Source organism: Phaenicophaeus curvirostris, chromosome 1, assembly GCF_032191515.1.
Source record: "Phaenicophaeus curvirostris isolate KB17595 chromosome 1, BPBGC_Pcur_1.0, whole genome shotgun sequence".
NCBI classification, from domain to species: Eukaryota; Metazoa; Chordata; class Aves; order Cuculiformes; family Cuculidae; genus Phaenicophaeus; species Phaenicophaeus curvirostris.
In genome coordinates, this window is record NC_091392.1 from 62114112 (window position 1) to 62133454 (window position 19343).

The following is a 19343-nucleotide window of genomic DNA, read 5'->3' on the forward strand; positions in this document are numbered from 1 at the left end:
ATGGTAAAGTTTTGGTAGCAGTGGGGCTCCAGGGCTGGTTTCTGTGAGAAACTGCTAAAAGCATCTTCCATCTCCAGTAGCGCCAGCCCGCCTCTACGATGGTGGGAACACCTCTGGGATAGCACATTTAAGAAGGGGAAGAAACTGTACAACAGCAGCTAGAGAGAAGGATGAGAGAAACAACTCTGTGGACACCAAGGAGGGGGAGGAGGCACTTCAGGTGCTGGGAGAAGGGGGTTCCCTGCAGCCTGTGGTGAAGCAGGCTCTCCCCTTGCAGCCCATGGAGGTTAACGGTGGAGCAGACAGCCAGGGCTGGAGCACCTTCCCACCCCAGCGCAGGCTGAGTTGGCGTTGTTCAGCCTGGAGAAGAGAAGGCTCCGAGGAGATCTTAGAGCGACTTTCCAGTACCAGGGGCTACAGGAAAACTGGGGAGCAAAAGCTTGTAGTCACAGGACTAAGAGCAATGGGTATAAACTGGAGAGGGGCAGATTTAGACTAGACAGGAGGAGGAATTTCTTTGCCATGAGGGCGGTGAGGCACTGGCACAGGTTGCCCAGGGAAGCTGTGGCTGCTCCATCCCTGGAGGTGTTCCGGGCCAGGCTGGATGGGGCCTGGGGCAGCCTGATTCAGTAGTGAGAGGTGTCCCTGCCCATGGCAGGGGGCTTGGAACTGGATGATCTTCAAAGCCCCTTCCAATCCAAACTGTTCTATGATTCTAATCCTACATTTTAGTTCTCAAATTGCAACATCTAGAGATAATATTCAAATATCTGATAGGTTTGCAACTTATAACAAACCATTTCTCCCTTCAGCGGTGTGGAGAGCCCTGCCGGGCGGGCTGGAGAACAGGCCTTATGAGGAGCGGCTTAGAGAGCTGGGGTTTAGCCTGGAGAAGAGGAGGCTGAGGGGAGACCTCACTGCTCTCTACAACTACATGAAAGGAGGTTGTAGAGAGGACGGTGCTGGCCTCTTCTCCCAAGTGACAGGGGACAGGACAAGAGGGAATGGCCTCAAGCTCCGCCAGGGGAGGTTTAGGCTGGACATTAGGAAAAAATTCTTCACAGAAAGCGTCATTGGGCACTGGCACAGGCTGCCCAGGGAGGTGGTTGAGTCCCCTTCCCTGGAGGTGTTTAAGGCACGGGTGGACGAGGTGCTGAGGGGCATGGTTTAGTGTTTGATAGGAATGGTTGGACTCGATGATCCGGTGGGTCTCTTCCAACCTGGTTATTCTATGATTCTATGACAAGCCCGAACCCCCTTAGCTCCAGCCCCCGCCCCGTGCCCGTGCGGGCGCACCGCCCCAGCCCGGAACCTCGCTGCGCGGCTCCGTGGGGCCGGGGGGGGCGCGTGCGGCTGCTGCACCGGTTCCCACCCCCTCTCTCATTCCCCGGCGATGGAGGCGCTGGCAGCCGAGCTGGGCGCCCTCACCCCGGAGCAGGCGGCGGCGCCCGTGAACACGGTGGAGGTGAGCGGTGGCGGCCAGGGACCGCTGGGGAACGGGGCCGCACGTGTCGGCCGCTCCCGGAGGGCGATGGGATGGGGCGGGGCGGGGGGGTGTGGAGACGGTCGCCTCTGCCCGGAGCTCCCCCCTGTCTGCGCCGGCGTGAGGCAGGGGGCTGCTGCTGCTGCAGAAAGTGGGGTGTGGTGTAAGCTAAATTACAGCTAGGTTTCATCTAAGTAATTTCATTTAATTTGGGGAAGCTAGGCAGAATGTCCCTCTGACAGCGTGTTTTGTTTCAAGCGGTGTTTTTCCAGACACTGCTCGTTCTTTGGAGATGTGTGCAGTCTTGTGTGCAGCGTGGCCTGTGCTGAACAGCTGCATCTGCTGGGATCGCCTCTGTTTGCAGCCTCTCCCCATCTCGAGTGCAAGGTCAGGCAGAGCTGGAGATGGCTCGAAATTAGCAAGAGATTTGACTGTTGTGAAGCTCATATGAACGTTTCTTCACTATGAAAGTGGTTCTTTATGATGAGAGCAGTGAGGCACTGGCACAGTTTGCCCAGGGAAGCTGTGGCTGCCCCATCCCTGGAGGTGTTCAGGGCCAGGTTGGATGGGGCCTTGGGCAGCCTGGTCTAGTGGGAGGTGTCCCTGCCCACGATAGGGGGGTTGGAACTGGATTATCTTTAAGGTCTCTTTAAACCCACACTATTGTATTATTCTATTAAGACTAGTTCTTGGAAAGTGATAGAATACGCGTAAGATTTCTGGGAAGTTTTATCAGTATACACGTAAATGGGAGATCTGTTCTCCAGGGAGGTTATCCTCCCTCTGTACTCGGCACTGGTGAGACCGCTCCTCGAATACTGTGTTCAGTTCTGGGCCCCTCACCATAAGAAGGATGTTGAGGCTCTGGAGAGAGTCCAGAGAAGAGCAACAAAGCTGGTGAAAGGGCTGGAGAACAGGCCTTATGAGGAGCGGCTGAGAGAGCTGGGGTTGTTTAGCCTGGAGAAGAGGAGGCTGAGGGGAGACCTCATTGCTCTCTACAACTACCTGAAAGGACGTTGTAGAGAGGAGGGTGCTGGCCTCTTCTCCCAAGTGACAGGGGACAGGACAAGAGGGAATGGCCTCAAGCTCCGCCAGGGGAGATTTAGGCTAGACGTTAGGAAAAAATTCTTTACAGAAAGGGTCATTGGGCACTGGAACAGGCTGCCCAGGGAGGTGGTTGATTCACCTTCCCTGGAGGTTTTTAAGGCACGGGTGGACGAGCTGCTGAGGGATACGGTTTAGTGTTTGATAGGAACGGTTGGACTTGATGATCCGGTGGGTCTCTTCCAACCTGGTTATTCTGTGATTCTGTTCTGTCCCAGCCTTTGTCTCGCAGCACACAACTAATGGAGATAGCTCCCTTGTGTTGCCCAGGCCTGATAAATGATATTTGCTTTCTAAAACTCCAAGTCTTACAGAATTTATTTGCCAGCATTTTCAGTATCAGGTGGGCATGGAGGGCCTGCAGCTCTGCCTACGTGCTGTCCCTCAGGAGCCTGAGGAAGGGCTGGGACACCTGGGTCTGTTTAGCCTGGAGAAGAGAAGACGGGGAGGGGCCTTTATCAATGCTTAGGAATATCTAAAGGATGGATGTCAAGAGGATGCAAACGGACTCTCTTCTCAGTGGTGCCCAGGACATGGGACAGCAGGCACAAACTGGAGCACAGGAAGTTCCACCCAAACATGATGAAAAAATTCTTTACAGTGGGAGTGAGGGAGCACTGGAACAGGCTGTCCAGGTAGGTTTTGGAGTCGCTTTCCCTGGAGATATTCAGAACCTGCCTGGACACATTCGTGTGCAACCTGCTGTAGTGGAGCTGGTTTTAGAAGCAGGGTTGGACTGTATGATCTCCAGAGGTCCCTTCTAATCCCAGCCATTTTGTGATTCTGACCTTGGCTGGCCAAGCTGCCAGCCTCGGCCTGTGTCTGTCCTCTCTCCTGCACTCACAAGTGAAGAGATTTCTGTCCTCAGTGCCAGTTGTTCTAAAATTTGCTGATTATCTTGCTGTGGGGAGCGGAAGGAAGGCCATGTTTCAGGTTCCTTTGGCCAGACTAAGCTTTTTATGTAGAGATGAAGCCCACAGCCTTGTGCTGTGTTTTGCCATGAGTTCATCTCCGTGCTCCCGCACCAGGAGAGACGGCATTACAGTGCAACTACAGCATTACCATGTACCTGTAAATGCTGAGTGTCAGACTAAATTATGCGGTGCTGGTGCTTTGTATATTATAGTATAGTCTGTTCTAGTCCTGAGTGATTCAGCCTTATTCTGTGCCGAGTGGTCCTCCTTGCCTTTGCCCTCCACCTGCATCTCTTATCCCAAATCTGGGGTGGACTCCCCATGCTGTGGGAGAAGGTGGTGCTGATGTAAGGTAATGTTCCCTGTAGTCACCAAACGGTAGGAATGAGGAAAAGTTTGTAGGAACCTTGATATACTTACACTTGTCAGTACTTTGTTTAGTTTTTCTAAATCTTTGCAGGAGTTGAGATGCTGGTAGGTTTTACAGAGACTCGTGTCTGCAGGTGCTGCTCCCAGGACTGAGATACTTGCATGTGTTTTGCAAAGTGAAAGTTGTAGTAAGTCTTCCCTTGGTAGGAATATAATTTACAGTATTCACGGGAAAAAAAAAAGAAGTAGTTAGTTTCTCTTAAATGAGGACTCAGAAGTAAGGAAATTTTTAAGAAATATATATTCTCACAAAAGTTGTTTTTAGAAAAGATAATGTCGTATTGCATCCTGTGTACATATTGAATGGCACATATGGCTTACCAAGATGATCCAAGTAATTCCATTGTTTTGTTGTCATCTAGGTTGGCTTTGGACAGTCTTTTTTTTTTTTAAATAGATCTGATTTTGAATAATGTTACTGTTTAAAAATAATAATAAAAAGCCAGACAAAAAAGCTCAAGCATCTTAGATGTCTGATCCCTCTTTAGAAAGATGTTTCAGACTGTTTTTTTTGTTTTCAGGAAAAATGGAGACTTCTTCCAGCATTTCTAAAGGTTAGTGCTATGCATTCATTTCATGACGTAAAGGCTATGTCTGTTTTCTAACTTTACATTCCCCTCTCCTAGCTTTTGCTGTTCCCTCAAATTACCTGCCCTCACCTTCTGTGTGGATTTTGCAATTTATTTCTTTTCAGTTCAATGGATAAACTTGTTACATAGATTGTATCTTGATAAATTTACAGCTTAATTTGTTGCGACATTTTTTAATAGCTCTTCTCAATGAATAATGAATCTGTGTAATGTTTCTGTATTATTTTATGGTTTTACTGGCCCTCAGAGACCCCATTCTTGGTCTTTATATAAGACTGTGGTGTTAGGTTTATAGTTGTGTTTGTCATAGGAAGCATATAACCACAGATCTGGATTATACAAAGGCTTGAATATATTATATGTGTTTCTTCCCTCACGAAGTTAGAGCTTTACTGAACTCGAAGATTACTAGTGTCTTAATTTCAGTGCTACTCATATAATCTGGTATTAGTTGAAGGCACAATTCTATATAAAATGCCATCAGATGTAATAACAGGACTGACAAACTGTCGGAAGTGAAGAAGGAAAAGGCAGTAATGAAAATTGTAGCGTAAAGACAGCAGATAAAGTCTGTGATGTGCACAGGTCCCTTCAGGGAATTGCAGCCACTTCTGCACCTGTCATCAGTCTGCAGAAACATTGCCTACTTCAGCAAGGTTCTTTCCAGCCTCACTATGTTAACTCCTCTCCTTCCTAGTTTCAAGACCTGTGCTTTTCCTTTTGTTACACCCTGGAGAGTTTGATCCTGGCAGGAAAACAAAGTTCAGAAGTCGTTTACAGATTGTCTATGTTTTCAGTTTGGTTCAGGTCTGCGAAGATGCTTCAGGGCCCCAGTAAATCCTGTTTCTGTGTCTCTCCCAGCAACCACATGAATTTCCACCATGAACTTGAACTAGTGATATTGTGTGAAGTCTTGAGGCTGTGAAAAGGGAGGGCTGCTGACTGTGAGGTGCAATTTACTGTGCGCTTTATGCCAAGCGTATCCATCCTACATTGTTTCCAGCCAGTGAGCCCTTTACTGTAGGGCAGCCGATGGTGTTCTGGCCTTTCTGTTGCGTGTTGGTTTATTTATGCCAGCAGTGATTCTGTCATCAACAAAGTTGATGTCGTGCATTACAGTTCCTACAGTGGAGTTTTCTTGCAATAAAGCTGTTGATATCGCCTCATAAAAAAAATGGAAAGAACTACCAGCCTGATTTCTAGACACTAATAAATCCATGATACTTTCTTGCCTATGTCACAGGATGTGCAACGTTTTTGTAAATTAGAGAAACTTTTCTAAATAGTTTTTGCTCTGGAGACATTTCTCCCTTGCGTTAACACATGGAGGCTTCACTAAGCAGCTGGAATTGTCATTCTAAGCTTCCCATTTCTTTCTAATAATTTCAGAATGAGCTGTTACCTATCATGCGAACTCTGTAAATGCACTTGTTTTCTGGGTGAAGTTTTAAGCTTGTTACGTGTGAGTTGTCATGGAGTGTTTCAAAGCTTAAAGCCCTCCATGAGCGTGTAAGCATGTGTCTCAGTATCAGCTAGCACTCTTCCTTTTCAAGGCTGGATTTTGCACTGGTGTTTGGATAGGTACTCCTTTTATTTCTGCAAATGCCAATCTATTAACAAAGTGAATGTTTCTCTTAGTATTCCTTCAAGCCAAAATATCTTTTCTTTAACCCCAGGCCACTTTACTTAATATAATTCTCCTTCTTTTGACTGTTCCTAACACCTGCAAGTTAAATCCTTAAAGTGTATTGTATCAACTCATTGCATGAGGGAACAGGATACTGTTTATTCTGTGTGGTTCATGGGCGTATTGTCTGTCTTCCTGCCTAGAAATCAAACTCAGATTTCTTATGAGTGCCCTGCCCTCCTGTGACTGTTTACTTGCTTATTGACTTCTCTCTTTCACATCTCACTTCTGTACCACCTCCCCTGTCTTACTGGCCCTCCCTCTCATTCTTCCTTGTGCCAGCTGCTCTTGTTAAGGTGCAGGCAACTTCTTTCTCAAGCGGCACATATAGTTAATTATATTATGAATGGTTGAAATTGCTTCAAAAGAACTGCAAACTGATAAAATATTTTGACTTGCAATGGCTCTTGTTTGTTTGCACGAATTTCAGAGTCTACTGGGTGTTTACTTTGTATGGTTACCAAAGTTCTTTTCTGATTTGGAACAATGACAGTTCCAATGTGAAACTGGAAATGTAGAGTGTAGAACCAGACTGATCATCCAGGCACTTTGTGAAGTTTGTCATCTGAAAGAATTTTGCACAGATCCAAAAGCGCTTGTAAATGCTTGTATCTTAATTTCTGCCTTGTATGATTGATGTTAGTGAAGCTAATTTTATTTGCTGCTTGCACGTATGTTCCAGGTGAAAGGACTCGTGAAGCAGCACATAGACTCATTCAACTATTTCATCAATGTAGAGGTATGCTTTCTTGGCGGGAAGAGAGTGGCTCTTAGTACTCAGAAGGGGCACACGATTCTATTTTATTTTATGATTTTTTCCCTCCAGATAAAGAAAATCATGAAGGCAAATGAAAAAGTTACAAGTGATGCTGATCCAATGTGGTACTTGAAGTAAGCATGAAATTATTTCCATATCAGTAGTAGCATGTGTACTGTCTCATGGGCTTGTTACTGGCTATTAAATGTTTATAAGCACCTGTGTGGGTATAAATCAGGGGATTATTTTCCATGACTTATCTCTTATTTGGAGCATCGAAGAATAATCACATGAAGCAGCCTTAATAAAAAGCTATTAACGATACCTTGTATCACCATTTTTTCTGTAATTTAGTAATCTTGGATGTCAGGTGGGAGTTATTTCTTGTCTGTTTGCAAAGGTAACTTGGAATTTATTGCATGTGCAATTTAAATTTTAACTAACTTGAGCATACTTCAAATGCAGGGAGTTTCTTTGGGAAGAATCATTGCTCATTGCAAGTCTATGTAGATTCATCAAAGTAACTTCATTTTTCAGTACATATAGAATTCTGCTTCCTTAAGGTTGCCTGAAAAATATTTGGCTCATTGCTCATTTTGGAACTGTTTGTGTTACAGGTACCTCAATATCTACGTGGGTACTCCAGATGTGGACGAAAGCTTCAATGTGACTCGACCTGTATCACCTCATGAGGTATTAATGTCTGCATCTATATAGTTTGTTGGATCTTGGGAATGTCTTGGATAGTAGCTGCATGTAGCTTTATTTTGAGTACATGCATGTTACAGTAGGTGATACAATGCCACTATCACTGTAGAAAGCAGCTTGAGATGTTTAGACATTAATTTTATTTTGTTTATATTTTTTTCTGACACATGTGAGTAGTGTTCTATGGTAGCTGTATTGGATGTGTTCCCATGAAAGGAGTGAAAAGCACTTCTCTTGCTTAATCTTGTCACTACCCTTGCAACAGAGCTGAAGTCCTGTACAATATAGGGTTCTTTGATGTCCTTATTACCTTCTTTTTAATGTTACCCTTTACTACTGTCTGCTCTATAGGTCACTGCAGTCTCCCTTTCCCTCACAGTCTTCTTTGGGAATGTATCCTGATTTTTTTTACTCAAAATCCAAGTCAGAGAGCAAACATGAAAAGTTTGTGCAGAAATATATGTAAGTTGATAAAATTATAAGAAACTGCAAAAGAGTGTTAGCCTTGTGGGGAGCATACTTAACTGCTTTGCATTGCTGTAAGCATGTAGGTTGCAAATAGATTGTGTACTTATGGAATAAATAAGCATACTGGAGAAGAAATGCTGCTGTGACTGATATCACAGAGTGTGTTGGTTTTTGTAGGCTATAAGGTAGCTTCTGTAAGTATAAGCAAGCCATAAACTTAAGATAAGGTTTGGACTTCTCAGAATTGCTTCCAGGTATCTAAAGTGGTTCAGTTCCCTTCAGAGATTACTCAGGAAGAAAGTATTCCTCTCCTGCTGTTGTGCTTTGAGACTTATGCCAGTGCAACAGAGGCACTTACAACCTCTTTTTGGCTTTAGGACAGGAATTGAGCTTAGAACTTGCACTTGTTTACCTACATACAGCCTTTTGTCAACCTAATAAATCGGTTCACATGTCGGATGCATTTAACCTTGCTGAATACACATCATACTTGAAATGGATTGGGTGGGTTTTTTTTCATATAATGCATGTGGCATGCTTTAGAGTCTGTCATGAAATACATTCTGTGCTTTGGAGAAATTTTTTTAAGGAAGCCGTCTAGTGGCTGCCTCTTGTGCATGGCCACAATTCTCCCTGCAGTGACCTGACTCGAATCTCATCTAGTTTGACGGGAAGATTTTAATTCAGACCAATAACTCAGCCATCAAACACTGCAGTTAGGTGTAATATGGGACAGTTCATGGGTCTCACAAATGTGTAGCTAATGTTAAATCAGCAGATATGAGTGCACACAAAATGCAACAGAAAAGATCTTTTACTACTAGTGAAACTCCATGCAACAAAAATTTTGTGGCCAACAACTCTTCTGCAAGAATCCAGGTATTAAAATGCTTGCTTACTTTATAACTAGAGTGCAGAAGTGTTTACTTTATAGCTAACATGCAGAAGAGGGCAAAACAAATGCTTCATAGAGCATATTGTCTCTGAATTTAGAATAACCTACTCTTGCATCTCAGGTACATCCTCATTGATGCTTAATGCTCATGCCTAATTCCTCTTTTTTTTCAGTGTGTTAGGCACACATGAAGGCCACAGGTTTTTTTCTTAAATAGAATGCTGATCAGGTCCACACAGTGGTGCAGTTTAAAAACCGTGCAGCCAAAACAAAAAGTTTGGATACTTATGAGTATGTAACTACATTTCTCTTAGACTTGTAAAATTCCTTGCCAAAGACAACTAAATTGATCAGATTTTCATAAGGATCTGAGTATTTTACCCATTTTCAATGAAATTTGGGAGACTTCATGTCCTTGGTTTCCTTGAATACCATGTCATGCCTGTCTTTTCCCTCTGGGTGTCTAATGTAAGGATACATTAACTCAAGGAAGTTGATACAACTCAAGAAAGTTGATACAATTACTGGAATATCACTCTGTGTAATTCTTATTTTATATCTATGTCTAGGGTGGACAAAGCACAGACGAATTCCAAAGCTTTTTTTTCACCAAGTAACACTAATGAAGCTGTCAAATTCTCCTTCTCATGCAGTCCTTATGGGAGTTTCATCAATTATGGAAATATTCTCAGTTACTTTTAAATTCAGTGAGGTTTCTGGGAGCACAGTGGAACCTAGTTTCCTTACAAGTCACAGCTTGAAAACTGCTGGTGCACGTCATTTTTTTATTACAAGGGAAGTGGTTTATTTTTTTAATGTGGAGAGGAAAAGTGTACAGTTTGCAATGATGCTTGAGGCATGTTTTTCTGTACAGTTGCATCTTCAATGCACAGCACAATCTTAATTGGCTTTTATTAATGCATAGCAAATGCACTGAAAGGCTACAGAACCATAAATGTAGAAGTCTGAATACTGATAAGCCTATAATCCTGGAGCTCAAAGGCATAGAAAGCTCAGTGAAGTCACAAATGACCTGCTGTAAGTGGCCCTGTTGTGTTCAGCAAATGCAATAAACTTTGTCTTGTTTGAAGATACCTTAAGGGCCAGCAACAGAGTCCTATAGTTCTAGGTTGAGGAGAGCAGACTGGAAAGATTGGATTAGAAATAATTGGGCCTTAGGCTATACGATGTCCTAGATTTGTATATCCTACTTCTCTTGCTGTCTGAGGAATTTGCAGACAAATTCTGGGAATCTTTACAGGAAGTGATATTGTAGTGAGCCTTCCTGTAAGTAATCTTCAGAAACAGTACTGTGCAGTGAGATTTGCTCATTCTAGTAGTAAAGTCGTGCAGCATCCCTCTTACTCTTGTGTGTTTCCCTTCTATCAGTCTTCATATGACAGTACAACTCTTCAGCTGTTGTGAGTCTTCACATGGAAATGTCCCTGAGGTGAGCACTGCTCTCAGAGCCTGTGGCATAGTGTGGTCTTGGTGTCAGCTCTGCTGATTAGACCTGTTTGTTTAATTCTACAGTTTAGAAGTTCTGCTTTGCAATGCTGTCCTCTGAAGACATAGATCCACTGGCTGCTTTTGAGACATTGCATTAGTTGTATTTGAGGGGTTTTTAAATTTGTTTTGTCTTAAACAGGAGATTCTGTCAAACACAGTCCAGGTACCATGAAGAGCTTGGTCAAGCTTCACTTTGCTCAATTTCTGTGTGAGCACTCACAGGAAACAGTGCACACATGGGATATTTTAAGAGACTCTTCAGCTTGTAAGCCAACATCTAACCACAGGACTGTTCTCCTTTTAGTGCCGCCTGAGAGACATGACTTATTCTGCCCCGATTACGGTGGACATTGAATATACACGAGGTAGCCAGAGGATCATACGCAATGCATTACCCATTGGCAGGTAACATACCATGCATCAAGCTTCTTATATTAGTTTTCATTTGCCTCCGTGTTGGGAAGAGCTTTTACTGCAAAATTAGTGTAGGCTAACCATGCTTCCTTGTTAAAAAGTGAGCAGGCAAATCTTGACGAACAGCTGTACAGGATGAGATTGTTAGGTTCTGTTACAAGATCTTGTTTTGCAAAAGCTGGAGATCTGTCTTCTTCCAAAGGAGGATGGATGTTGTCTGTGACATCTATTGACACAAAACCAAAGAGAGAAATACGTGAAAGAATGCTAAAGTTGCAGGTTGCATCATTGCAAAACTAAAATAATCATGTTTTCATTGTTGCCAGATTACTTAAGTCTTTCATACATAATATGTAGAGATACATGTGCAGAAGGTTAATGGTAAAACCATTAAAGCAAGTATTAGTTCTATACAAAGTTAAGCTCTCCTTTAAAACTAATTTGTTTTAGAGCCAAGGCTGAGCTCTGTGGAGAAATGTTGAGGTTTTTTTACTGTTTTTTTTTCCTAATGGCTGTCAAATGGCTTGAGGTTATTAATATTGTGAAGGTCATTTTATTTAAAAATAAATAAAGAATTTGCCTTAGGGAGAAAAGCAAGTGCTTAACCACACCATGAAGGCAAAATACCTGGCAATTCTAGCATTTATTGAAAGCAGAATTCTATTTTGAAGTTGTATGGATCATAAAATCATAAAATGGTTTGGATTGGAAGAGACCATGAATGTCACCTAGTCCACCCCTCTGCAGTGAGCAGGGACATCTTCAATTAGACCAGGTTGCTCAGAGCCCCATCCAACCTGACCTTCAATGTTCCCAGGGATGGGGCATCTGCCACCTCTCTGGGCAACCTGTTCCAGTGCCTTTTGTAGATATAGTGGGATGTCCCTGCCCATAGCAGGAGGGTTGGAACTAGATGATCTTCGAGGTCCCTTCCAACCCTAACTAATCTATGATTCTATGATCTATGATCTATGAAACTTGGAAAGCATCTGTAATTTACTGGAAACAGCTAAATTGCTGCATAGCACTAGTGTATTGTATCTTACACTAAAGCCTGTTCCTGTAAATTCATCTCTGTCTCCTGTGAAGTGAGAGCATGGCAGAAAAAGTAAATATTCTCTCTTAAAAAGTAAAGCTATGTCATCCAACTGATTTTATCGGCATATGTGTAAAAAGTCTTTTTGCTGTTAAAAGCTCTTAATATTCAGCTTATTATTTCCATGGGAAATAGTTTTCCTCATTTCCTCATAGAATTATCCTGGTTTCCTTTTTCCAGGTGAGTATAAATGGTGCTTTTGTTTGGCATGTGGTTCAGACTGGGACAGGAAAGCTGGATGTTCTTTCCTCTCGTATTTCTACTGTTTGGCAGAGTTGCTGATAACCTGTGTGTATTAGAAACAAAAAAAATCCCAGGGCAATATCATTGTGCCTTTAAAGAGGAAAATAGCAGTACTTAATAGCATTCCAAATTAGTGTACCCATTTTCTGTGTCTTTATGCACAGAAATTCAATACCTGTATTTCCCTTTTTATTTTCTCCCTATTCTTCATAATACCTTGTATTTAAAAAATTAGATTCTGTCCTCAAAAGGAGAGTGAAGTGAAGTAAAGAATAGATGCTTGGTGACATCTGTTCCACTGGAGTTTTTCAGTGATGGTATTTACATGCTCCCATTTTGAGTTGCCTTATGCCAACTGATTACTGTTTCTGATTTAAGCATTGAGTGCAGAAGGCTTATAGTGGTAGTATAAGGTTGTGATTGTCTATGAAGTTTCTTATCCCTAGGAAACACTTTCTCAGTGAAATGACTGAAGGTAATCTGTGTAGAGCACTGTAGTGACACGATAGCTTTTTATCCTTAAAAAATAGAGAATTTTGAGTTCATTAGTTTTCTTTTCAGATATAAGACATGGCAGTGGCCAAGAAATTCAAATAATTGATAAAATTTGAATAAAAGGAGTACAACTCTGTTAGCAAGAGCTGCCTAATCTTAAATTTTCATGGAGAAATTGAATTGAATGAAATATCTCTGAGGTTGCGATGGATAAAATTTGTCAAAATATGTCTTAGCAAGCACCTGGAACACAGCTCTTAAAAACAATCTCCACTAAGGAGTGAAATTCAGAAGTCCACTTATTTGTAGAAGACAGTAAAGGGCATGGATGTCTTCTGGTAGATGTAGTGATAAACTGTCTTATGCAAAAAGCAGCTTGTTCTTTGGAAGTAAAATGTGCTCTCTTTCAAAAATTTTAATGAAAAATCTGAGGGTGGAAAGGTACCCTTATGAAGCTGACTGTAAAAGTAGTCTTTTTAATAATAACTGCAAAAGCAGCGCTATTTGATGAATAGGCCCAGTTCCTGATAAGAATGCAGTGGAAACACACAGAGCCAAATGAACATGAACATTTCTTGACTTCATCACAGAGTGGCAGAATACTTCAGGTTGGAAGAGACCTCAGGAGATCTCCAGTAAAACCTTGTGCTCGAACTGGCGTCAGCTGTATCATCAGACAGTGTTCCTTATCCTGTTCGGTCTTGAAGACCTCCATGGATGGAGGCTCCCTAGCTTCCCATGCAGCTTGTTCCGCTGTTTCATGGTGAAGATGTTTTGCCTTATATCCAGTCTGTGCATCTTTAGATTCTCTTTTTTTTTTCCTTCCCCAAGCATAGAATTTGTTTTCAGTTTCTTGGATTATTTTTCCAGTATTTCGTGTTGCTTCCAAAAGTGCTTGCTGTAGGCTTCTGTGCTACGACACCAGAGAAATCAGAGCTGTAACTGGGGAAACTTTATGCCTAGGTTATGTACTAGAGGCACTATCTGTCTGCCACGCTAAGATGTAATTGCTCTGTGGGAAATCGTATCTGAAGCATCTTTTTCTGATTAAAACTGGTTGGTAGCAGTGGATCTATAAAGTTAGTCAGTGTGGTCTGTACTGGTTTTGGGGACATCAGTAATCATCAGCCTTGCTGACTGTTCTTGTTATGGATCCCTGCTGCATAAAAGTTAAATAGGAGTCTCCAGTTTCTGTCAATAGATGTCCTGTTGAAGTCTCTCTCTTCAAATTACATGCTCAATGAAATAAGGTGGGATTAAAGCAATGTGTTCTAATTACCTCAAATGTGTTTTCTCTAGTTTGTTCAGCATGGTTTTTACTCTGAATTCGACAATTAATATTTTTCTGTCTGAATCTAAAATAAAAGCATAACTGGTTTTCTTGCAGAATGCCTATAATGCTGCGTAGCTCCAATTGTGTTCTTACTGGGAAAACTCCAGCAGAATTTGCCAAACTGAATGAATGTCCATTAGATCCAGGTACATTTGCACTCGTTCTTTTTTGCCACCTGTACTTTTAGTTTTAAATATTTTTTCAGTAAACAAATGTCCCGTTGGTGTTTTTCCTGACACTCTCAAGTCCTTGTGGGAACTTCTCCAATGTATGCTTATAACTAAAAGAAATTGGCAGGCCTTTGAAAATACTGAGAAGTAGTTGATAGCCTGGAATGTTTGTATTTGCAGACAGAGTTTTCAACCACAAAAGGAGTACACTAAAATTTTGAAATATAGTATTGTGTACAGTGATGTGTTATGTGGGAACAGAAGCAGAGTTCATTCATGAACATGAAGTGGATCAGGGGAGAGTGTAACTCTCCAGAACTGGAAGTCTTATCTGCTGCCTTTTATAAGGCATGGATATAGTGTTACATGATAAAATTTGAAATGTGAAGAGGAGATGTAGTCTTCTAACAAGCAGCTTCTTCGGTTTTTATCTGCTGCTTTTCAAGCATCCACTGGGCCTGTGCAGTGCTTGCTTATGATGGCAAGACATGACGTGCTGTGCTGGAAGGGCATTAACAGATTACTACAGTTTAAGAGAGCAATCTAACACAGCTCATTTGCAGATTCTTTATATAGTCTTAGATACCATTAAAATACATTTTTTAAAAGTAATACAAAAGAAATTTCTCCTTGGTGCTGGAGAGAGCAAGTTGGTAATTACAGAAGATTTATTTTCTTATTTGATACCAGGCATCTGAAATGGCCAGTTCTCTCTCTCTTTTTCTTTTTTTTCGAGATACACTTTTCTGACAGGCAGTATTTTTACCTAATTTGTAGAACTGCCAGTTCTGAAACATCTTTTAAGTCTGGTTACCTTACAGGTTTGGGGGGTTTTACAGCTTTGCAGGTTTTGATCTGCCTGTCAGTTCTTGCTGTCCAAGTACTTCCCAAATAAAATGTTAGATTCTGAATACTATGTGTGAGCCTAGCAACGGTTCGCTGTAGTCTAGTGGAACAATTTTGTAGTTATCCTAGGTTCTGTGCAGAGTTCATTCTTTACTCTTCTAAGAGAGAATTTACTGTCCTGTTTTGTCTTTTGTGTACTTACTGTTTGCTTTCTAATAATTTACTTTCAAAGGCATATCGAAGGACATGAGTCAGGTGCAAGCGTGCTGACATGCAAAATCTATCTTTTCTATTGAACAGGTGGCTATTTCATCGTTAAAGGTGTAGAGAAAGTCATTCTTATTCAAGAGCAGTTATCCAAAAACAGAATCATTGTGGAAGCTGATAGAAAAGGCACAGTTGGCGCTTCTGTTACCAGGTATGGTTAATGCCTGCAGTACTTAAAGGAGATAAAACCAAAGCTTTAAAAGTTCATTATTGTAGTTGAAGTAAGCTGTGTAGTTTTCTTCCTAGTAAAGTTAAACAGGAAAAGCTGTAGACATTCACTGCCCCACTCTTGCTACTGTCATTCTGTATACTCAAACATCAGTAACAAAACTAGTTAGTTCAGTATTCTCACAAAAATTAGTGGGAGTTGCTCATGTGCTTCATCCCAGACTAGAAAAATGCAAGTTCTAATTTTCAGAGTAACAAAGTACTCTTTCTTGCTCCAGAGGCCTCTCATATGTCTCTCCTAACTCCTTTACTGTTCCACAGTAAGCCTAGATGAGGATAAGCGTGCAACACAAAGTAGTTGCCTCAGTAGTATTGCTACCACAGTACTTGTGCACAGTTTGACCTTGTGGGTTACATCCAAGTTAATGATAAAAGCCTACAAAGATGTTTTTGAAAAGTACAGGCTTCTACTTGCTTAAGTCAAGTATTGACCTTCCCCATCACAGGTGGCAGTACCATATTTCCTTGGTGTTACATAGTGATGTCTGGCTGTTTCTGTGTAATTTTTAGGAGAGGAGAAAGTGGGTTTAGTTAAGCTGCAAGATTGCTCAAGCTTGCTAAGTTTTATACAGAAGATTCTAGGAGTGTCAGTGCAAACTTTCTTTCGTTCATAATATTTTCTTTTTTTCACTTCAGTTCCACTCATGAGAAGAAGAGCAGAACAAATATGGTTGTGAAACAAGGGAGATTTTACCTGAGGCACAATACTCTGTCAGAAGATATTCCCATTGCTATCATATTTAAGGTAATACAACTATTCGTTTGGAAAGTAAAATGAAAAAAAATAAAAAAAAGCTGTGGTGTAGCTCAAGAACGAAGATCAACAGCAGCTCTCAGAAGGTCCACCTATAGAAGGACATAGCAGGGCTTAGAGAGTGCGAGCTTTTTTCTTCTGGGAATCCATCTTTACTGTACAGTAGAAAGGAGAAAAAGTGTTGAATTTTTCCGCAATGAGAACACTGCTGTGCCAAGTCAGATGCTGCCACCCATCTGCTGCACAGTAAGGTCCCTCTGCCCTGCTGCCTGTGCCCCTGTGGCTGCAGAAAGTCAGAAAGGTTTTGGTTTCTTTTGTTATGAACTATGTCGCAAACTTGTGTTAAGGGTCTTCACTTCTGGTTTTGGTCCCCCCTGCACCACCTCCAACTCATGGGCTGCTGACTAGCTCCACACCCTTTGTATCAGATCTGGGGACATGACATAGCCACGAGCTTGTTACACATGAATTCCACTCATAACTGTAAACAAAACCGATAACCTCTTGAGAAGTTGCAATTCTTAGACCTATTCCTAAATCCTTTAAGATTACTAGAGTGGCTTTTATTTTGTGTCAGTTTATTTTGTTTCCCTGTGAATGAACTCCACTTCAGTCAGGATACTGCAGAGTTCCCTGCCTGATGCGGGGATACTCACCAGTATCATCTTCAGCGCGGTGAATGCGTGGACAGGGCATTGTAGCTTTGAAGTGATCTCTAGTGGGACTGACAAAGGTCTGTGAGAGGCAACCACCTCTGATTCTGGGCAAGAATTGGGGAGTATTCACCCTGATGGCTGAGCTGGTGACAGTGTTTGCCAGAGCTCCTTTCCTCCACCCTCTGCTGCTCTCATTTTAGTTCAGTCAAGGGTGCACGTGACTGAAGGTGTTAACGATGACTTTTCCCTAGCTGCCCAACAGGACTGGAAGCGGGCTGGTATTCCAGCTGTGGTATCAAACACATGGGCTACAGCCAGTAAAGGCGGTGTGTGGACATGCACTGTCCGGCTGCTGGAGAAGACAACAGGGCATGGCCAGGACCTGCCCTCCCAACAGCTGGTAGCTCCTTGCTGTCCTGTGGGCTTCACTGCTGCCTGTGGGTTTGCAGCCTGGTGCACGCTGTGTGCAGAAGGAAATTGGACAGCAGGCTTGGAGGCGCTGTTCACAGGGAAAGTGACTTAAGTCACAAAAGTGCCTCTGGATCTAGCAACCAGTAGAAGTAAGTCCTATAGTTCTCTTGTCTCCTCTGTGATGGTTTACAGCATGGAAGGTTTGGGGAGGTAATCTCTCAAGGAAATAAATTGCCAGGAGAGGGCAGCACTTGCTCACAGCATCCAAACAGTTTCTTCCAGCAGTGCTGATTTGCTGGCATTGCAAGTACAAACTTTCTGTATTGCCACAGCTCTTTGGCTGATTGAGAGTTCTAAGAATCATTTTTTTGTACTACAAAATAGTTTAATAATTGGATTTAGACTTTAGAAACAAACGTCTGTTAGCTCTAATTAAGCTAATCTCTTTAAGTAGTTGGAGGAGATCATCTGATTTTAGCAACCAGTGTTAAAAGAGGTTGAGAAATTATTTGTGGACAGAAATGCACATTAAAGTGTCAGAATTAAGTTCACAACTTTTCTGTTGCAGGAAAGTGTTAATGTGGCTGTTAATCCATTTGCTCCAGTACCAAACAGCTGGATTCCACCTTCACTTACAGACCTTTATTACATTTTGTCACCCCCTGCTGGTATAGATAAATACCTGCTCACAGAAGAGTAACTGCTCTGGATTATTAAATCTGAGAAGATGATTGTCAGGGTTTTTCTTAAGCAGCATTGTACTATTTGATTACTTTCTGACAATGCTATAATTATCCCCCCTGCCTATATGTATATTTTATATTTTAGATAATGTTGCATGATTTTTCATTTGTTTAATGAACGAGAGGTAACAGTTGTCAGAAGCTCTTGGCAGTAGTACTTTTCAACTTATTATACTGATTTAATCCAGTAGTAAATTAACTGTGCCCATTTTAACTCTTCTGAGTGTTCTATTCTTGACCAGCAATTAACTGTAATTGTAAGTTCCTTACCTTTCTTTTAGTGACATGTGAACATCCAAGATCTCCTGTCCACTTTTGATGAGTCTCCAATTGGAAACTAAAAATCCCAGATAGTCTTTCCAGTGGATTCTTAGGCAAGCACCAGCCTTTGATCTTTCTTGGGTATTGCTGTAATGTGGAGTTACTTTGCTCTATTCACCTATTAGAAGCAGGGTTGCAGATGCTGTAGCACTGAAACTGGAAAATCCCTGACATAAAGATTCCATGTAGCCTCAGCTCTCTCATACAGCAGCATTATACATAGATTTGTTGGAAAAGCAAGGAGAAGAATTCCTTTCTGCTGAGATATAAGCTTTGGGTATGGAGCATAGGTCTTCCTCATTACTAGGAAGTGTTCTGCTTCTTGTAGTGTGGAGACACACATCTGCAAGGGGCAAAGTTGAGCTGTACAGACAATCTAAAGTCTGAAGTTTTGATTGCCTTGACATCCTTAACTTTTGCTTGTGCAATTTATGATTAAAAAATGAACTGAGAAGACTTGACAAAAATCTGCTGCTTTGCATTTCCTCCCAGACGAACATCCAGACTGCAACCAAGTTCCACAGACCTATGTGTTTTGACTTAGAAAATGCCTAGTAATTAGGAGAGAACTGCTATCCAGTACATGGGCTAGCTGGAAGGGACAGTTTTGTCAGGGACTATGAGAGTCAGTAGGAGAAAGCTGGGCAATTTTGAACTGTCATTCTATTCCTGAAGCATTAAATAGCCCAACATTCCTGTAAATGATTTGAGGTGTAGATCAGGTACATAAATCCTTGTAGCTTTATAGAAATCCAAGCAGGTATTGGAGACCTGTGATCTAACTTGGGTTTAAAGCTACTGCAACTGTAAAGTGGAGGCATG

General features: G+C 42.0%; 1 protein-coding gene across 1 annotated transcript in view; it reads left to right on the forward strand.

The window, feature by feature from the left end:
* Positions 1-1369: 1369 nt before the first annotated feature.
* Positions 1370-19343, forward strand: part of POLR3B (RNA polymerase III subunit B) — an 80215-nt gene continuing 62241 nt past the window's right edge. The window contains exons 1-9 of the mRNA XM_069859631.1: positions 1370-1465; positions 4452-4484; positions 6890-6946; positions 7034-7098; positions 7582-7657; positions 10849-10949; positions 14180-14271; positions 15442-15559; positions 16273-16381. Of these exons, the coding sequence (XP_069715732.1) occupies positions 1394-1465; positions 4452-4484; positions 6890-6946; positions 7034-7098; positions 7582-7657; positions 10849-10949; positions 14180-14271; positions 15442-15559; positions 16273-16381 (723 nt within the window). The 5' untranslated portion in view covers positions 1370-1393. The remainder of the gene's footprint in view (positions 1466-4451; positions 4485-6889; positions 6947-7033; positions 7099-7581; positions 7658-10848; positions 10950-14179; positions 14272-15441; positions 15560-16272; positions 16382-19343) is intronic.